Source organism: Candida margitis (assembly GCF_024628925.1).
Source record: "Candida margitis strain CBS 14175 chromosome Unknown scaffold26, whole genome shotgun sequence".
In the NCBI taxonomy this organism is placed as follows: domain Eukaryota; kingdom Fungi; phylum Ascomycota; class Pichiomycetes; order Serinales; family Debaryomycetaceae; genus Lodderomyces; species Lodderomyces margitis.
Window position 1 is genome coordinate 137,269 of NW_026261750.1, and position 18,417 is coordinate 155,685.

Below are 18,417 nucleotides of genomic sequence, written 5' to 3' on the forward strand. Positions count from 1 at the left end.
TATACATATCTATTCTATTTACAAATTTCTATCATGTCCTGCTTGTTGCACACCTTGAAACGGCTCTTGTCCAACTCCTTACCTTCTTTTAACTCGTATCTGTCCAAATTCTCCCAATTGTCCCAATAAACTACATCGTGGAGCGACTTGAAAGAGTCAGATTGGGTGATGTCTTTACCCTCATCGATTTGAAGGTAATTTCCGTTTGTCAAGTCTTCCAAAACGTTATTAGCGGTGTCGAATGAATCCATCATGGTTACAGCAATGACTCCCTTGGGACCATTTTTTATCCAGCCAGATGTGTACCATCCTTTCTTGTATGCTAAATTTTCATTGTTTTCGCCCTTTGATTCACGGGATAATACTCTTCCACCTCTGTTATGCAATTTGTTATCTTCAAACCAAATACCAACATCTTCGAAACCTTCAATCGAGGTCCCTTGGTAGCCAATAGATAATATAATAAGCTCATTTTTTATCTCGACAAATTCATCGGTTGCTCGAACCCTTCCTGGAAGAAGAGGGTCATCGACAGGCTGATTCTTGACAAACTTTGCCGATTTAAGGAGATCATCAGTTCCCGATTCAAACTCCACAGGCGAAAGCAAGTACCGCAATGTCCACTTACGCTTATCCTGGTCCCCAGGACCAATGGGTTTGTTGTATTTCTCAATTAGCGATACCCTACGTTTTTCCACCCTGCCTAATTTCCTTGTGGCAAGGCTTTCCAACAATCCTTCTTCCAAAGGTGTGAATTTGGAATCTTTCAACTCAAATAACTCTCTGATTTCCTTGTTTGAAAAGGCCGATTCCAATATACCTCGTCTGGCAACGATGTTTACATTTTTAACCGCACTTTTCTCCAACAAGGCTTCTGCTTCGACAGAAATATCGGTTGCATGCCAATGTTGTATTGGATCAGCCAACAATATACGGGCAACATCCAATGCTACGTTTCCATTTCCAATAATGGTCACGTCCTTGATCTTATCCAATGGTGGTGGCTTATAAGGATTTTGGGAGTTGTAGCAATCAGGGTGGCCATTGTACCAATTAACAAACTGTCTGGCCGAAATCACCCCAGGTAGATCAGCTCCTGGAACATGTAGCTTATTATCGGCTGAAGTGCATCCATAGGCTAGCACAATTGCGTTGTAATTCTTTTCTAATTCCTTCAACTTGATGTCCTTGCCTACCTCAACGTTACCAATAAATCTGACCTTATGTCTATTTGATGATCTAAAGTCGGCCATTATATTGGTCATGAACTCTTCACAGTTTTTCACTTCAGGGTGATCTGGAGCCACGCCATATCTACTTAATCCAAAAGGTGTTGGAAGCTTTTCAAAGAAATCTAGGTGAATTTGCTTATCTGGGCTTGACTTGTTTAGCAAATGATGCGCCGTGTAAAATCCACCAGGACCAGTGCCTATCACCGCAACTTTAAACGGCTCCAATAAGCGTGCAGTAGTTGCAATGCCCCTAATTCTTATGTATGTTAGTGGCATGGCTCGTCGTTGAAGTGTGGTAGTAGATGCACAGCACTTTGTACGGCGGGCAGAACGAGAAGAAATCAAATCTTTCTCCGAACCCGCCACGGAATAACAACAAATACAAGAGCAGTGTTAGAGTTTGTTGTAAACTCAGACTAAGAGAAATAACATTTTAAAGCTTGGTAATTCACTAATGAATACTCTCCTACGTTTCAGATAAATCCAGCCACATCGGACAATATTTCAACCAGTGTGTACTGAGATCTTCTATGCCCCTGTGCCTTCTGCAAATTTCCTCGTATAATCTTTTATTAAACAAAATTAAGCTGTCATAATATTTTCTATTTCCTTCCCACATCTCTGTTTTTAATGATTATTGCCATCGTGTAATACTAAAACAAAAATGGAACCTGACCTCTCTGATAATTCCAAACTAATGAATCAAAATATCATAGGACATACCCCATTACTCTATGATCTAATATCTTGTAAATGACAACACCACATATTCTGTCAATATCAGGAAGAAGATCCGAATAGATTACTTCAACTTCTTCTTTGGTCTCAATTGGTTGGAGTGACCACACTTTCTCTTACGACAGTTGGTGGCTCTTGGTGGCAATCTAGCGTAACAGATACGGCAGATGGATTTTTCACAATTGTATTTGGAAGCTAATGCTTTTAATGATGGTTCAATCATGGTTGGTTGTGAATGATTAGTGATTGATGGTGGAAAATTAGTAAGTGCGTTTTTGATATTTTCTACTCTTTTTTTTTCCTCTCTCTCTCGTTTTGCGTTAGATTCTGATCACGTGTAAACAATAATGGTCATGCATATAGACAAGGGTTTTAGCCCTAAGACGGTTTACTGACTGCAACTTCACTCTACCTACATCTGTTTGATGTATCTATCACTGTCTGAACAGACAAGAGTCTTGCATGTATCGCTTACCAGAGACGATACCCAAACAGGTGGGTTTAGTGTGTAGGAAAACGGTATTTATGGGTTACTATTTATTGAGCGGGTCTGAAAATGATTTGAACCACCTTAGATCTTGTTGTGAAGGTTAAACAGCTTCAGATCGAACTTACCAGATATAAACAGGAGGTGAATGCCAGTTGAATTAACTGTACAAGTTTCTAGAGATGGCATTGCTTTCTGGTATGACAAGATAGTGCTAGTCGTGTTTTACTCTGGAGTAGAGAGAATCTTGAATGGCGCTCCTTTGATTAGAGTGAATCGCTAACACACGTAGCATTGATGTGACCCGGATGTAATAGATTATGTAGTAACGTTTCTACAGTCTTAGACTCTTTGTCCTTGCATCACTTACTTAATGCAGCCAATATGCGGCTTTGCTCAAAGATCACCAAATCGCAGAAAAACAAACAGTTGCGAATAAAAACTGAACCTCAGTAGTGCATCATTAGACATAATTGCCCCTAACCGAGTATGGGTGGTGATAATTCATCAATTGACAGCCAACAGGGTCTAGACTCGGAACAGGATAAAGCTAAAGCTTCTCATGATCTTTCGGCAAACAACACCAATAGCAATGAAATTCAAGAAAGTTCTGGACAACCTCAAGCAACAAACGAATCATTACAACAATCATCACCTAATAGCGGAGATCAACCAGATGCAAGTCTCAAAAGACAAGAGACTGATGAGAACAAATTAATATTAAACAAAGCTGAAGATGATTATGCAGCAAAGGTTGATGCGACTGCTGACGAGCTGATTCACGAGGATCCTCACACCTCGTTCCTACAACCATCAGCCTCAGATAAACAGCAGTATACAACACCGTCAAAGTCCTTACCTCCGCTTAAAGATCAAGAGCCCATTGTGACCCCAAAATTGTTTGATGTGGCGCCCGATAATGATGATCATCGGGCACTTTACAATTCGACTCAAGAGGTGGCAAGTTCACCAATTAGAAATGATATTTTGCTGCATACTCAGGACCAGGATAGACTTGAAGGAGATACAAAAGCTATTTTAAGTATATTCTTGTCCATTGACAAGGACACTTTGAAAGCAATCAACGATCAGCATGTAATAAGAGCGCTTCTAACAAAAGCTCGCGAGTTTGAAAGATTACAAAGCCAGAACAATCAATTTAGATCAAAACTAGAGGAGACATTTACGAATAGTAGAAGCACAATCAATTCCCTTCAACAAAGGTACTCGGAAGCTGACAACTCGTTACTTGCATTGCGTGACGAGAATGCAGAATTAGCTTCAAAGAGCAAAAAACAAGAAGTCAAAGTCAGAGAGTTGGAGCTTTCTAACCAACAAATGGTAGTACAAGTTAATGAGTACCAGAGACTTAGTTCCGAAAAAGCGTCAGAGTTGAAGGAATTAAACGAGAAGCAAAGTTACCAAGAGATCAAACACATGGAAAAACTCGAGGAATTATCATCGGCAAATGTAGCTCAAAGCAAGAAACTAAATCAAATAACAATGGAGTACAACAGGTCGGAAAACGAGAAGTTTGCCATTAGTTTGCAATTGACAAAGGCCCAAAACGAGGCCAATTACTTGAAAGACCAAAAATTATGGTACGAGGAACAATTAAAGTCTGCGCAACTGAAATACACCGATTTGTTACAGAAGTACGAGACAGAGCAACTACAAACTGACTCCAAAGTGAATCGATTAACAGTAAAGTCAGAAAACCTCGACCAGTTAGTTAAGAGACATGAGAAAACCATTGCCGATCTTGAGGCATCATTGAAATCGGAGTCGAGCAAAAAGTCTGCTACCGAGTCGAAGCTTAGGTCTGTTGAATCACGCATTATAGAGGAATCCAATGCCAATCAAGATTTGTTGGAATTGACTAAACTCCAAAGTGACCAACGCGCAGCTCGGATCGAGCAATTAGAAGCGTATTCCGAGGAACTTAAAAGCAGAACGGATGAAAATATATCAAAGCTTAGGTCAACCATATCCTTACAAGAGCAAACAATTGCTGAATTGGAAGAAAAACTTGAAAGAATGGAATCGGCGTTGAGTGAAGAATTTGGCGACAAGAAACTATTACTAGATTCGGATGCCAGCACCGACGTATCAAGAATTTCATTGCCCACTTTATTTTCCGAATACAACCATGTGAAGAAACAACTCACTGTCGAAAGAATACAAAGAGAGAAATTGGAGAAGGAGTTGGAGAGTTTTGTCATTGAGCTCGACGCTAGAAAGCCTGCTATTGCCAACTACAAGGACCAGATTCAATTTTATGAATCATTGGTATCCGAGTTAAATGATAAAATTGAGAGTATCCATGCGGAAAATACATCACTTGAGAAGGCTTGTAAAAAGCTAAGATCAAATGGTGTTGATTATGAGAACGAGATATCCACTTTGAAACAGGTTGTAAAAGATTTGGGAAGGCAGATATGCTACCTCCTCATACACTCACATATTAGAGACAACAACGACGACCCCCTTGCTCTTGGTGAGCGCAGCAAGATTGAGAAAATTTTAGACCGTACAGGCAATTTTGATGACTCGCTCGAGTCAGACGCTGACAAGGTAGTATCAGAAAGGTTGTTAACTTTCAGAGACATTATTGAGCTTCGACAAAAAAACCAAGATTTGGTCACTTCAGTAAGGCAGTTGACAAAGAAGTTGGAAAGCTCAGAGGAGGATAGTAATAGCGCAAAAGCTGTGGAGGAGGCTCAAGAGGCGATAATGACTTTGGATAGTGAGTTGGAGAGCGTTAATGCACAACTTCAAGCCGCTACTAGAGAACGAGACGCCCTTCGAAAACTCAATAACAAAATGGCAGACGGAGTGGCTGGAACCAACAATTCCGTGCCTGACTTGGAGCTAAATAGAAAGATTGAGGAGTATGAGTCTGTAATCAAGAAAATGAAGCATGAGTCTTCAGAGACAATAAACAAGGTCAGAGAGGAGTTGAAGAAGGCGCTAGAGAGCAACAATGAACTCGCGATACAACTTTCTGTTGCAAACAAATCAATCGAGTTGACAGAAATGAAGTTGTCCACTACTCAGAAATCTATTGATTTGGCAATCGCTGAGAAAAATCAAGTGAAATCAGAGATGGAGTTTTGGAATAAACAAGCACAAAAATTGGAAGATCAAGTGGGACAAAAATCGCAAGATCTTCGCGATTTGCAATCAAGGGTGGAGCAGAATAATACATCATTGGTCACTTTACAGCACGAAAAGGATTTTGCAAATCGAATGCAGTTGTCGCTTAATAATGAGCTCTCATCATTGAGGGACGACAAGGTTAAGTTGAATGAATTAGTGGTGAATTTACAATCGATGTTAAGAGAACGTGACGAATCTATCAAAGAGATTACAGCCAAGTTTAATGATTCTACCGAGGCGTCGCAGAACTTACAAAGAAAGCTCAATGAAAGAGAGGAAAGGCTCCAGATATTGTCTCATCAATCGGAAAAGACATTTAAAGCACAAAATAGCAAGTTGGAACAGATAAATGACTTAAGCTTGCAGTTGCTACATTTGAAGAATGAAGCTTCAGAGAAAGATAAGCGTATAGTGGACTTGAGTGCTAGGTTAAAGGATGCAACGCTCAATGCATATAGTAAACCAGAAGTTAAACAATTGCAAGATGATTTGAGAACTACAGGAGATCGCCTCGTGGAATTAACAAAGTTGGTGAATGATAAGGAAGCATCCATAGCTGAAAAGACGAAATTATTAAATGAAGAAAAAGCTTCATGGGAGACAAAATACAACGAAATTGTGAAGGAAATGAAAAATGCAGAAGAGGAAATTGCAAAATTAAAAGAAAAAAATGACGTCAAAGCCAAAGAGTTGGAAGAAGCAAGAGGAAAATTTGTGGCTGATTTTAATGCGTTACAAGAGAAATTTGCAGAGGTTGAAACTAAAGCGGAAAAATTTGATAGTTTGGACAAGATTTATGAAGATAGACTTAATGATGCGAATGAAAAGCTCGAGAAGGAAAAGAAGACGGTTATTGATTTGCAAAATAAAGCTGACGTTCAGGCTGAAAACAATTCAGCATTGGTTGAGGAAATTCAAAGCATAAAGGAGACAGTATCAGACAACAATTACACCATAGCACAACTAAGAAAGGAAAAGGATGTAATTAACAAGAAACTACAAGATCTAGAAGGAGAACTAAGTGTGAGCAGGTTGGAGTTGGAGAATGAAAAGAATAATTCAAAGACAAAGCATGCCGAGTTGGAGGATCAAAATAGACTTTTGCTTGATCGTTTAGAATTGGGTGGTGTATCAGAAAATAACGAAGATAGTGGATCAAATGATGTCAAACAGATTATCGAGTATCTTCGTCGTGAAAAGGAGGGAAGTGATGCTAAGTTGGCCACCGTCGAAGAAGAAAATTCCAGCCTCAGGGTTAAATTGGAGAGTTTGCAAAATGAGATTTCAACCCTTCAGTCACTCAAGAATAATTCCAGTGTGTTGGATATGAACAACAATGAGAAAGAGCAGAGTCAACTTTCAAGCCAATTGCTGCAAATCAATCAGTTAATGGAGAATACCAACAACCTAAAATACGAAATTAAGAGGAAGGATACTGAGCTTGCACATTTGAGATCTGAGTTTGCTAGGATCAAATCTGAGTTAGACAATGCTAAACAAAACTCGCAAACGCAAATAACAGAAACAGGAATTAACCAACAAAAATTGCGCTTGCTCGAGGAAGAGAATGCACGCCTCAAGACGATATCATCGAATGTAGCTCCTAAAGTGGAGGAGTCCAAGGGTCCACCGCCAGAAATCATCAGAATGCAAGAGCAAATGGATAAATTGAAAAACAAAGCTAATGACAGGATTAAGACATTGAAGCAGGAACATGCTGCCAGAGAAAAAGAAATCAATGACACCAAGGACTCGGAGTTGAAACAGTTGAAGGAGAAAATAGAATCGTTGCTGGGCAATCAATCTTCCTCTGGTTCTCCAGATGGAAAATTACAACAGAAGGTTGAGGAGTTGAATAAGCAGCTTAACGCCATAAAGGAGGAAAATAATGGATTGATACGTGAAAAGAATGAATTGGTTAAGAAGTTGTTCACTTTGGAAGCCACTTTCAAGACTCAATTTAACAAAGAGAAGGAGGAGTTGCGCAAGTCACTGGAATCTTCAAACACGAACGGATCAACAGATGCTACGAAAGCCAAGTACGAGCAACTCCAGCAACTTTTAGAAAAAACCAAGAGCGAGGTTCAACAGAAGATTGATGAGGAAAAGGCAAAGACAGCACAAGAGGTTGAGAGGAAGTTTGAGTTCAAGATGAAAATGTTGACGAGAAAAGTTGAAAAGTTTGAGTCAGAGTCACAAGCAAAGAAGCAATCACAAGCATCGAGTTCAGTGAAGCCTGCACCTCAGTCTGTATCACAACTGGTGACTCAACCGGCATCGCAAGCAGTGACAGCAGCGACACAAGTGGCAGCGGCAGCAGCACAACCACAAGTGAGAGGCTTCCTGAAAAGTACGGCTTTCGGTCAACCTGTTAAGACTCCACAGCCACAAGGAGCAAAACAGGCTCAGCCACAAGCATTTTTCCAGACGCAGTTACGTCAAGCGTCTGCACAGCAACCAACTCATCAATCTGTATCCCCACAAACTAGTTCGTCAGTGGCAGTAAGTGCCACAACGCAGCCATTGACAACCACCCCAACAGTTCAGCCTAGTGTACAAAGATTGCAACCGGTTAACACGAGTGTTGCATCAGGTAAACTGGAACCAACAGAAAAACCAAAGATTGCCACTGAAACGAAAAGCACAAAACCGGTTGTTCCTGTTACAGAAGTGAGTAAAAGCACACCAGCTCAAACGGCAACCCAAGCACCAGTTGCCGCACCATCTCAAGTGCTAGCTCAAAAGGTCCCATCGAAGGATACCTCTAGCTTGCCTGAATCGACCCCATCAGTGGTAAAGTCACAACCTGCTTTGCAAGCCACTCCCCAAACTTTCGGGGCACAACCGCAAGTGACATCACCACAATTACTGAGCAGCACCCCCACTACACAACTGGCAACAACCACACCGGTAGTAAAGCCTGCTCCTAAAAAGGTATCAGTTGTCTCCTCCATCGCTCCTGGTAAAGAATCTACATTGGCTGTCAAACGGCCTGCAATAGCAAGAACTGAGCCAAGAAATCCTAAGACGCCTGAAGAGCTAAAAAGTGTTTCTCCAAGCAATGAGCGCAAGAGATCTTTTCAAGATGAAAGACCAAAAGTGAAAAAGACGAGACAGGAGTAAGACAAAACGATGTGAAATCGATGGTAAACAGTTTTTTGTGTGGAGAAGCTGTTCGAAATCGTGCCAAGTTAAATTGTTTTGTGTATCTTTAATAATATATGTATTTTAATGTTAGCTCTACTTTTGTCCCCAGATATTGCGAAAGAAACAAGGCTTATTATTTGAACTGTAGCGGGGAATTTGCACATTATTAGTAAACACTTTGAAAGATCGAGGGGTTTTACGAAATGTACTTCAAGAGCCCGGGAACTCCAGGGAGTGGGCTAAATATGGGTTGAAAAGCTTGTCACTGCCATGTGCCATGATTGGATTTATTATAGAGGAATGAGGGGAGGGGTTGATGGTACATTGATACTAACAATGCGCATGGCTTCCAAGGAGAGTAAACTTAAATCAATCAAAATTACACTATCTGGAAACAAGAAAATGTTATTCTTCCCCACTTGTGAGACAGAATAACTCAATGTACAATAGGAAGAATCCTATACCGAAGTGTAAATTAGAAAGAGGGGGTAAGTTGTTTTCAGCCCAACAGGAATTACAAATCGAAATGTTGGAATTCAGGAAGTACTTTTTTTTGTGTTTTTGGTAATTCTCAAAACTCTAGTTCTCTTTTGAAGAAGGGTTACCTTTCCTTTAGTATTTCTGTTTGACGTTTCACTGCCTTGATTTTATTCCATGCAACTTTAAAAATGTTGAAGTGCGTTTTTCCGTAGATTCATTAGTAATTGCATATATTTAGTTGCCTACTTGAAAAGGAACTTTATCGCCATTGATGTTGTGCTTTGTAGTGTTATTTAATAACCTATGTGATATCTAGTACTTGTTTTATTTTCTAAAGAGCAGGAGGGGGGAGGGGGGTTGACTCATTATTGATGAGGCTGGCTGTCTGTCTTTCAAAACTTAAATACACAAAACTTTACACCAGAGAATGCAACAATATACAGGATTACCAAAAAACTCACAAATAAGCTTTTCTTGTTGCAATTTGAACCATTTACAAAAGTAGGACTAAAATGTTGGGCAAAAGTATCTCACGTGCATTAGCTAATAGTACTCATCTCGGGTGGACAGAGAATGAAAAGTTGGGGACTGGACTCATAATGACAATTCAAACCTTAAATGAATCTTTCCCGTGCACAATTCATGAGTACACGACATTTATATTGCCGAACTAAAATTATTCAAGAAGCTACAAGCAAAAGTGAGTAGGTACTACTGGGAGCTGCAGTGAGTGATAAAATGATAGGTGTTACAATTATTTCCGTTTATCAAGTATCAGTCTACATAGAATCAAAATTTTAATCCATAGTTTAGCAAAAGGGCTTCATTTCCGAATTACAATGCACAATTTATTATTTTTGAAACAAATAGAATCTCGTAAATTACAAACTTTTACATGTAAAAACGGATATAATAACCTGATTTGCTGGATAAGCAGATTAAATATGGTACTTCGAGAGCATATGGGCAATTACCACAATCCCCCAAAGTTTATTCCTAAGGCAAAACTTTTGAGACAAAGAAACAATACTTTAGTAGTAACTTTAAGTTGAATGTAGAAATAATGCGTACAAAGGAGAGTATTCCTACACTCATATTTTAAAGATTCTGCGTCTGGTAAGTGTCACTGCTTTCTCAAATCCAAGTCGAAAAGTGGTATGTTTTGATAAAGAAAAACTTGTAAACGGATGATGGCAAATGTAAGGAAATTAGTAAATGTGTTACAATCTTAGAAATATTCGCTATGCTTTTGTAATTTCATCGTATGATATAAGACTGAAATATAATATACAACTAGCGATGCAAAAAATATTAATTTGCAACAACGCGCATTCGCACATTTGTGACATCAAAGTTTAAAACTTAGCCAAAAGCTGGAATAAAATCTTTGTTAAAATAAAAATAAAAAAAACTCCGAAGATGACAAATTAAAGCAGGGCAAAGCAGGTCCAAGATACACACCCTAGAATCCTTAATTTTCAAAATCACCTTTTTTCAATTATTGAGGATGCTAGCTAGACCTTGAGTGTTACATTTTGTTCCCTACGTAGCTTTGAATCGAACTAGTTTAGTCATTACTCACTCTATAGCACAGACTAGAAGGTAAGCTTGCGCTCAAACTGGTTGGGTCAACAAAACTAAGCATCTTTAAAGGTGAATAGTGGAGTATTCTAAAGAAATTGTCCTATTGGTTTAAGTTAATCTTCAACTTTTCTTTCGTTCTGAAACTTTTCTTAGCCCTTTTCAGCGTCGATAGAAACCTTCCATGTGGGGAAGTACATTCCATTTAGCCCAAATCGATTCTTCTTGGCCATTATTTCACACCTTCTTTTCTTATCTATGCGAAACAAGCTTTACGATCAGTCTTTGAATTTTGAGCCACTTACCACGAAAAGACCTCTCAAGAAAAAGAACTTAATACCCCCTCAATAACATTACAAAGAAATTCAGTGAGTTTCTAAAATATTACACAGTTGAAACAAAAAACCCCGGAGATTTTACCCATTTTTTTGGGGGAGGCTGAAACTACAAAATAATATTGGCCACTTTAGTTTGTTTTTTTGGTTTTTGCAACAAGTCACACCCCTCTTGCAAATTCAACATCCAATTTTAGAAGTTATTATACCCTTCTTAAACAAGCATCTCTTTGTCTATTTAAGGAGATGGCCATTACCTCTGTTTTTCTTGCTTCTTTATTCCATCATTATCAACTCTTTTATCAGTAATATAGGGGAAAAGTGTCTGAACTTTTGGCAATTGAAACAATACCTGCTTTAAGAGAAAAATTCTTAATCTAAACAAAAATGTCTTCTACAGCAAATAAGAAGCCTACACAAACTTCTATTGCTGTTGGATCACCAGAAGAAAATGATAATTCCAGTAAAGGGTCTCAAGCTAATATTGAGGTTGAGTCAACGCCATACTCCGAGGAGAAAAAACCCTTTTGGCAAAGATTTAGATTTCGTGTTGATACTACCGATCATCCACCACAAATCTTCAACAAGACCTTGTACTTGAGTATTTTAGTCTTTGGGTTGTTTGGAGCAGCAAGAGGTGTTGATGAAGGTACAATTTCTGGAAACCTTGCTCTTCCTGCATTTACTCGGAAATTTGGATTAAGTGATACAACAAAGACAGAACATGAAATTGCGACATTGAAATCCAATATTGCTTCCATGGTGCAATTGGGTTCAGTTGCAGGAGCTATTATTGCCATGAAGTCAGTTGATTACTTTGGTAGACTTAGGGCATTGCAAGTTGTGTGTATTATCTGGTTAGTTGGTGTTGCTATTCAAGTTTCTTCTAACTCCGTTGGTCAGTTGTTTGCTGGTCGTTTTGTTGAAGGGTTGGCTATTGGTCAAACAACGTCTATTGGCCCAGTTTACATGTCTGAAGTCGCACCAAGTCCGATTCGTGGCATGGCTAATTGTATCTTTGCTGGTGCTGTGTACTTGGGAATCATGATGGGATATTTTGCAAACTACGGTTCGGCAATACATATCCCTGAAGCATTAGCCGATGGATCAATTAATGACAAGCAATGGAGAGTCACTTTCTGTGTCAAGTTTATTATGGCAGGTCTTATATTTGTTACATCATTCTTTTTATGTGTCGAGAGTCCTCGTTGGTTGTTGAAGCACGACAAGTCACAAGAAGCTATTGAGAAATTGAGTAAATTGAGAAACTTGCCCACTGATCATCCATATATTCTTGCTGAGATTAGTGATATCAATGAACAGGTGACAGCCGAGAAAGAAGCAGCTAGATCTTCATCATTGTTGGACAATTTTAGACAAATTTTTACCGTCAAAAGTATTGCTTACAGATTGTTGATCATTGGTGGTGGAAGTCAAGTATTGGGCCAATGGAGTGGTGCCAATGCCGTTACAATCTACGCTTCGGAATTGTTCTCGTTAGTTGGTGTTACTGGTATTGATAAATTGAAAATGTCGGCTGTTTTGGGTGTTGTCAAGTTCTCCTCCGCTTACTTTGCTGCGTTTTTCCTCATTGATATCTTGGGTAGAAAGAGGTCACTTTACATTGGTGTTTCTGGCCAAATGTTGTGCTTGTTGTACTATGCAATCTTTTTGAATTTGGTTCCTGAGGCTGCCGAAGGAGTTGTTGTCAATGCCAATGCCAGGAGAGCAAGTACTGGAGCTTTGGCTGCTATTTTCTTGAGTGGCGCATTCTGGACAATTGGATTCAATTCAATTCAATATTTGATTGGTAATGAAATTTTCCCTCTAGGTATTAGATCATTTGCCCAGTCGGTCATCATGGTTTTACATTTTGCTAATCAGTATGGTAACTCCAGTGCTATGCCAAAACTTATGCTTGCTATGCATTCATTTGGTGCATTTTACTTTTTTGTTGGTGTCTTGTGCATAGCTTTAGTTTGGGCATTTTTCCTTCCTGAATTGAAAGGTAGAAGTTTGGAGTCAATTGAAGAGGTGTTTACATTGCCATGGTATAATTTGAGACGTTGTCGTAAGTTGGTTCCAGACCACTCACAAATCCACAAAGTTAAATATACTAATAGCAGAGGCAACACTGGTGCTGACTACATACAATATGATTTGGAATTAAACAAGCCCATTGGTGAGTTTGTTGAGAATACTGGGACATCAAGGTCCAAAAATGTTGGTGGCAGAAGTTCTGGAGAAGAGGAAGAAGAGAAGAAGGTTTAGTGGGGTGGAAAAGTTTATAGTTTTTTATATGAATATGACAGTTATTTTGATATATGGACAAGATTTCGTCGCAATATGAGCAGTTGTGTATCGTGTTAGAACCACTCGTGTGTAGTATTTCCCTTGAGAATCATCTATTAGAACATGCTCCATTCTAACAACTTGCAACTAGGTGGGGTTTCTATTCTAGTAAAATTCTATCTGGTAGCTCCCCTAATACAAGAAAAAGTATTTGAAATAATAATATTTTTGTAGTGAAATACACGACCTGGTCTAAATTTGTAGACACAAACCCCACGTCTAAAAATAAAAAGCAATACAAGACATTTTTTTTCTTTCCATTGTTGGTTGAAATTTCATTCTTCGTCTTATAATGCTTGAATCTTATTCTTTGGCAATTAAGAAACAATCATTTAATCTCTCGGTTACTTTTTGTTCCGATCTTCTTTTCTTTTTTTTTTATGAAAAAAAAGAATTTAGCTCCGTGCGGGGAAACTTAAACGAGTGATGTAGAAAAAAAAAGTTGAAGAAATTGATTCTGATGAAAATAGAGGAAAAGGAAACCTGCTTTGAGTCCACGACAATCGTTCCGGAATATTCCTTAGGTTTTAGTGAAGACTTGTTATTTCACTTAAACGTTCGCAACGTTTGCTTTATGATCTAATTAATACAAATGGAAATCTCGGAACGATAAGCCAAAAAAAAGCGCAACAAATTTTTGAATGCAGTCTTGTATTCCGTTTTTGAGGAGGGTTTCTGCATTGCAGAACATTTAAAACGTTTCAAAATTATTTTAATCCGTCGTTCATGGTTGTAATTACGATCTCCGGGGGCTCTTCTCCACTTTCTGTGTCGTCTAAAATTAAACATTTTCTAGCAAAGATTTTATTAGCCTTTTTACAAGGCGTTGTTCACATGCGAATTAAACTTATGACATAATGCTACAATTGTTCTCGAAATTGTAAATAAGATTATTGTCAATGTAGTTTGTCTCCAATAAAAAATTTTCCATTACGTGACTTTTATTCTGTGTCCTGTGTCAACGTTTGTGTCATGTCATCTGATATTTATTTTTTATTTTTGCTAGAAATAAGCGCCAGACTTTTAAAATATAAACACATTGCAAAAAATTAAAATATTTTAAAATAAACGGCATGTAACAAGTAAACATTTAGAAAACAATTCAAATTGTTGAAGGTTTTTTATTCCTTTCCATTCTTTTTTTCTTTTTTTTTTTTCAACTCAACCCCGCCTTTTCTATTCATATTTTAATAATTAGGAATTTCTAGATGCAGACTTTTATAATCCCAGCCGAGTGAAAACCCGAGATAACAGACACAAAAGTAGATGGTTTCTTTATCTAACTACTCAGAGCACCTAGCCCACTTACAGGGAAAAGTACCAGGTATACGTGGAGCATACATTGCTGCTTACATCTGTAGCATTGATTAAGCTCAACAAGCACATTCATCACCTGATGAAATAACAAAGCTAGCGAAAACAATTGGACACTGCTTTGTTTTACTCTGTGCTTTATTGTTCTCTTTAATAAAAGCAATGATTTTTCTTCTTTATTCCTTCGTGTACTTCTTCATTAGTAAAGGAAGAGGCATTGTTGCTTGAAAATAAAAAAAATAGTCCAATCTTAACAATTGCGGGTTTGTGTAATATTCTGTATATAACAACAACCAAACTCCTCACACAAACAAGAGGTTGACAAAAGGTTGTTGTTTACGAAAAGCAAATTTTCTGCAAGGAAAGCAGCAGTACCAAGTATCGGATGACCCTCGGCAAGGGCTCAGATGGCAAGAATGGAGCTGATCTGATAGAATTCTCCTACAATTCGAGCTAGGAATACAAGTTTTGCTCTTAGAATGACACATAGTGTACATGTTACGATATAGAATGGGAAAGTATCATAAATCTAGAACTTTATAGTTTGGGGGTGGGGATTAGTTTTAATTACATCAGTGTGGGTAGTTGGGGACACGTTAGTACTTGCCAGTCTTAGTGGTTCAGAGAAATAATATTGTAGGAGAGACATTGTTTCTTTGTTTTTTGCTTTTTGCAATCGTTTAGAGTTTTGTTCTCTCGAAAGTGGGGAGAATCTTTGTCCTCCACTTTAAACAAAAATTTATCTCTCTTAACTTTGTGTTGGGTTTTCTTTTTTTAGCCGCAGTTGCAGATTCTGCATATTTTCTTTTACTTCCTCCTTTAACTTTGAAACTCAACAAAAAATGGAAAAAGTACGCAAACAGCAGCTTTTTACTTACGCAAAGATATTCTTCTGCTGAATAACTTAAAATTTCTTACCGTGTAGTATTGGAGAGAAGCTCCGGGAAGTGGGGAAGACTAATTGTGTCTCAATAGAGTTGGGGTTTGTAGAAAGAAAAAACTAAAGAAAAGGAAAAAACAAAAGACGATGAAACAACTGCAAATTGCGGTAACGTCTTTGCTTTTGTTCAACTAGTTTGCTGCAACGAAATGTTATACCTTTTTCCCTTTCCTTATTCACGATATATAAAGGGATAAAGAAATTTCCTTTCAAGAAATTCTTTTTGACTCATCTGTTTCATCAATTTATTTTTCTTGAAAACATCCACCTAAGAAAAAAGTTCTTTAGCCAAGAGAAAGTTTAGATCCCCCTTCTTTTAACTAAGAAAATAATATTTGCAAGAGAGAAAGAGAAAGATTCTTTAAGTATGGTGTTTCCACTTTCAAGAAAAGATGATAAGTCCAATGTTGCAGTCACAAAGTTTGAATCGTATAAAGGCAACGATGCTCAAAGTGAAAAATCGCAAGATATAATCCAAGCTGAGCCATATCCAAATACAGACGACGAGAAGAAATCATTTTGGTCTAAATTCAGATTTACAGTGGATACCTCCGACCACCCACCCCAAATTTTCAATGCCACATTATATTTGAGTATTTTAGTTTTTGGAATACTTGGTGCCGGTAGAGGTCTTGACGAAGGAAATAGTATGTATTTGAAGAGATTGTACAGACTTGCTTTAAGCAGCTAATACTAACAGAAGTCCTATCTAGTTTCGGGAAATATTGCTCTTCCTTCTTTCAAACAAAGGTTTGGATTAAGTGACGAGTCAAAAACGGAGGACCAATTGGCTAACTTGAAGTCCAACATTACCTCTATGGTTCAGTTGGGCTCTATTGGTGGTGCTATTATTGCCATGAAATCAGTTGATTACTTTGGTAGGATTAGAGCATTGCAGGTGACTTGTATTATTTGGGTAGTTGGTGTCATTATTGAAATCAGTTCGAATTCAGTTGGTCAATTATACGCTGGTCGTTTAATTGAAGGGTTGGCTATTGGTCAAACAACATCTATTGGTCCTGTTTACTTGTCTGAAGTTGCACCAAGTCCAATTCGTGGGATCGCCAACTGTATTTTTGCTGGTGCCGTTTATTTCGGTATCATGTTGAGTTATTTTGCAAATTGGGGTTCAGCTTTGCATATCCCAAACATGTTAGCCGATGGATCACCTAATGACAAACAATGGAGAGTTACATTATCTACTAAGATTATTATGTGTGGATTAATCTTTATTACTTCGTTCTTTTGGTGTGTCGAGAGTCCCCGTTGGTTGTTAAAACATGGCAAGGCGGAGGAAGCGATTGACAAGTTGAGCAAGTTGAGACATTTACCTGCTGACCATCCATACATCATTGCTGAGATCAGTGATATCAATGAACAAATCATGGCAGAAAAGGAAGCTACAAAGAATTCATCATTGTGGACCATGTTTAAACAAATTGTTACAGTAAAGAGTATTGCTTATAGGTTTGTGTTTATCGCCGGTGCAACTCAAGTGTTGGGCCAATGGAGTGGTGCCAATGCCGTTACAATCTACGCTTCGGAATTGTTCTCATTAGTTGGTGTTACTGGTATTGATACTTTGAAAATGTCGGCTGTCTTGGGTGTTGTGAAGTTTGTTTCTGCTTACCTTTCAGCTTTCTTCATTATTGATATCTTGGGCAGAAAGAGAGCCATTTATATTGGTATTTGCGGTCAAATGTTGTGCTTGTTGTACTATGCCATTTTCTTGACAATTGTTCCTCAAGCTGCCGAGTCTGGTGCAGTCATCACCGGATCGGCTAAAAGAGCAAGTCAAGGTGCATTAGCAGCTATATTCTTGAGTGGTACTTTCTGGACTGTTGGATTCAATGCAGTTCAATATTTGCTTGGTGGTGAGATTTTCCCTCTTGGAATTAGAACATTTGCTCAATCGTTGGTTATGATTTTACATTTTGCTAATCAATATGGTAACTCTAAAGCATTACCCAAGATGATGATTGCAATGAATTCCTATGGTGCATTTTATTTTTTCGTTGGTGTGTTGATCCTTTCACTAGTTTGGGCATTCTTCCTTCCTGAATTGAAGGGCAGAAGTTTGGAGTCAATTGAAGAAGTGTTTACATTGCCATGGTATGACTTGAGACGTTGTAACAAATTGGTTCCCGATCATTCACAAATCCATAAGGTCAAGTTCACAAACAGTAGAGGTAATACCGGATTTGATCATATTCACTTTGATTTAGAAAAGAACAAGCCTAGTGTTGAAATGGTGGAAGATTTAGTTCAACGTGATAGAGAAGGTTCAGGTGTTGGAAATGGTAGAAGTGGTAGAGAACATGATGATGATTATGACGATGAAGATGAAAAGAAAGTTTAGTAGAGGTTGAGATGTATAGTTCTTCACCATAGTGTTGATTGATTGTTTTTTATTTAAAGTCTAAGAATAACCTAGATTAAGCTTTTGATTTTTCATCTTGCTCTTTTAACCATTTTGGTGGAACTGCTCTGACTCCTTTTTGCACTTCGGGCAATTCGGCTAAAGCATCATGCCATTTACCCAATAATGGCCATTGATGGATATCGATGTCTAAAGCCTTCAACCTGAATGCCCATCCAAATAAAGCGAAATCAGCCACGGTGTAACGATCACCAACTAAATACTTGCTGCCA

At 38.3% G+C, this 18,417-nt stretch overlaps 5 protein-coding genes across 5 annotated transcripts; 3 read left to right on the forward strand and 2 right to left on the reverse strand. All coding sequences in view use genetic code 12, as the record gives it.

The window, feature by feature from the left end:
* Positions 1-14: 14 nt before the first annotated feature.
* ARH2 (NADPH-adrenodoxin reductase) lies at positions 15-1,508 on the reverse strand (the record flags this gene model as incomplete). Its single annotated transcript, XM_051818316.1, has 1 exon — positions 15-1,508. The coding sequence occupies one exon, from the start codon at positions 1,506-1,508 to the stop codon at positions 15-17; it is 1,494 nt and encodes a 497-aa protein (XP_051673516.1).
* A 1,438-nt stretch (positions 1,509-2,946) lies between these two features.
* On the forward strand, positions 2,947-8,739 carry MLP1 (Mlp1p; the record flags this gene model as incomplete). The annotated part of the gene is made up of 1 exon (XM_051818317.1): positions 2,947-8,739. One exon carries the CDS (start codon positions 2,947-2,949, stop codon positions 8,737-8,739), a length of 5,793 nt encoding a protein of 1,930 aa, XP_051673517.1.
* Positions 8,740-11,546: 2,807 nt separating this feature from the next.
* Positions 11,547-13,430, forward strand: CANMA_000916 (uncharacterized protein; the record flags this gene model as incomplete). Its single annotated transcript, XM_051818318.1, has 1 exon — positions 11,547-13,430. One exon carries the CDS (start codon positions 11,547-11,549, stop codon positions 13,428-13,430), a length of 1,884 nt encoding a protein of 627 aa, XP_051673518.1.
* A 2,702-nt stretch (positions 13,431-16,132) lies between these two features.
* Positions 16,133-18,124, forward strand: CANMA_000917 (uncharacterized protein; the record flags this gene model as incomplete). The annotated part of the gene is made up of 2 exons (XM_051818319.1): positions 16,133-16,412; positions 16,479-18,124. The coding sequence occupies 2 exons, from the start codon at positions 16,133-16,135 to the stop codon at positions 18,122-18,124; spliced, it is 1,926 nt and encodes a 641-aa protein (XP_051673519.1).
* A 76-nt stretch (positions 18,125-18,200) lies between these two features.
* Positions 18,201-18,417, reverse strand: CANMA_000918 (uncharacterized protein; the record flags this gene model as incomplete). The annotated part of the gene is made up of 1 exon (XM_051818320.1): positions 18,201-18,417. A coding segment is annotated over one exon (217 nt), but the record flags the coding sequence as incomplete, so codon positions are not given.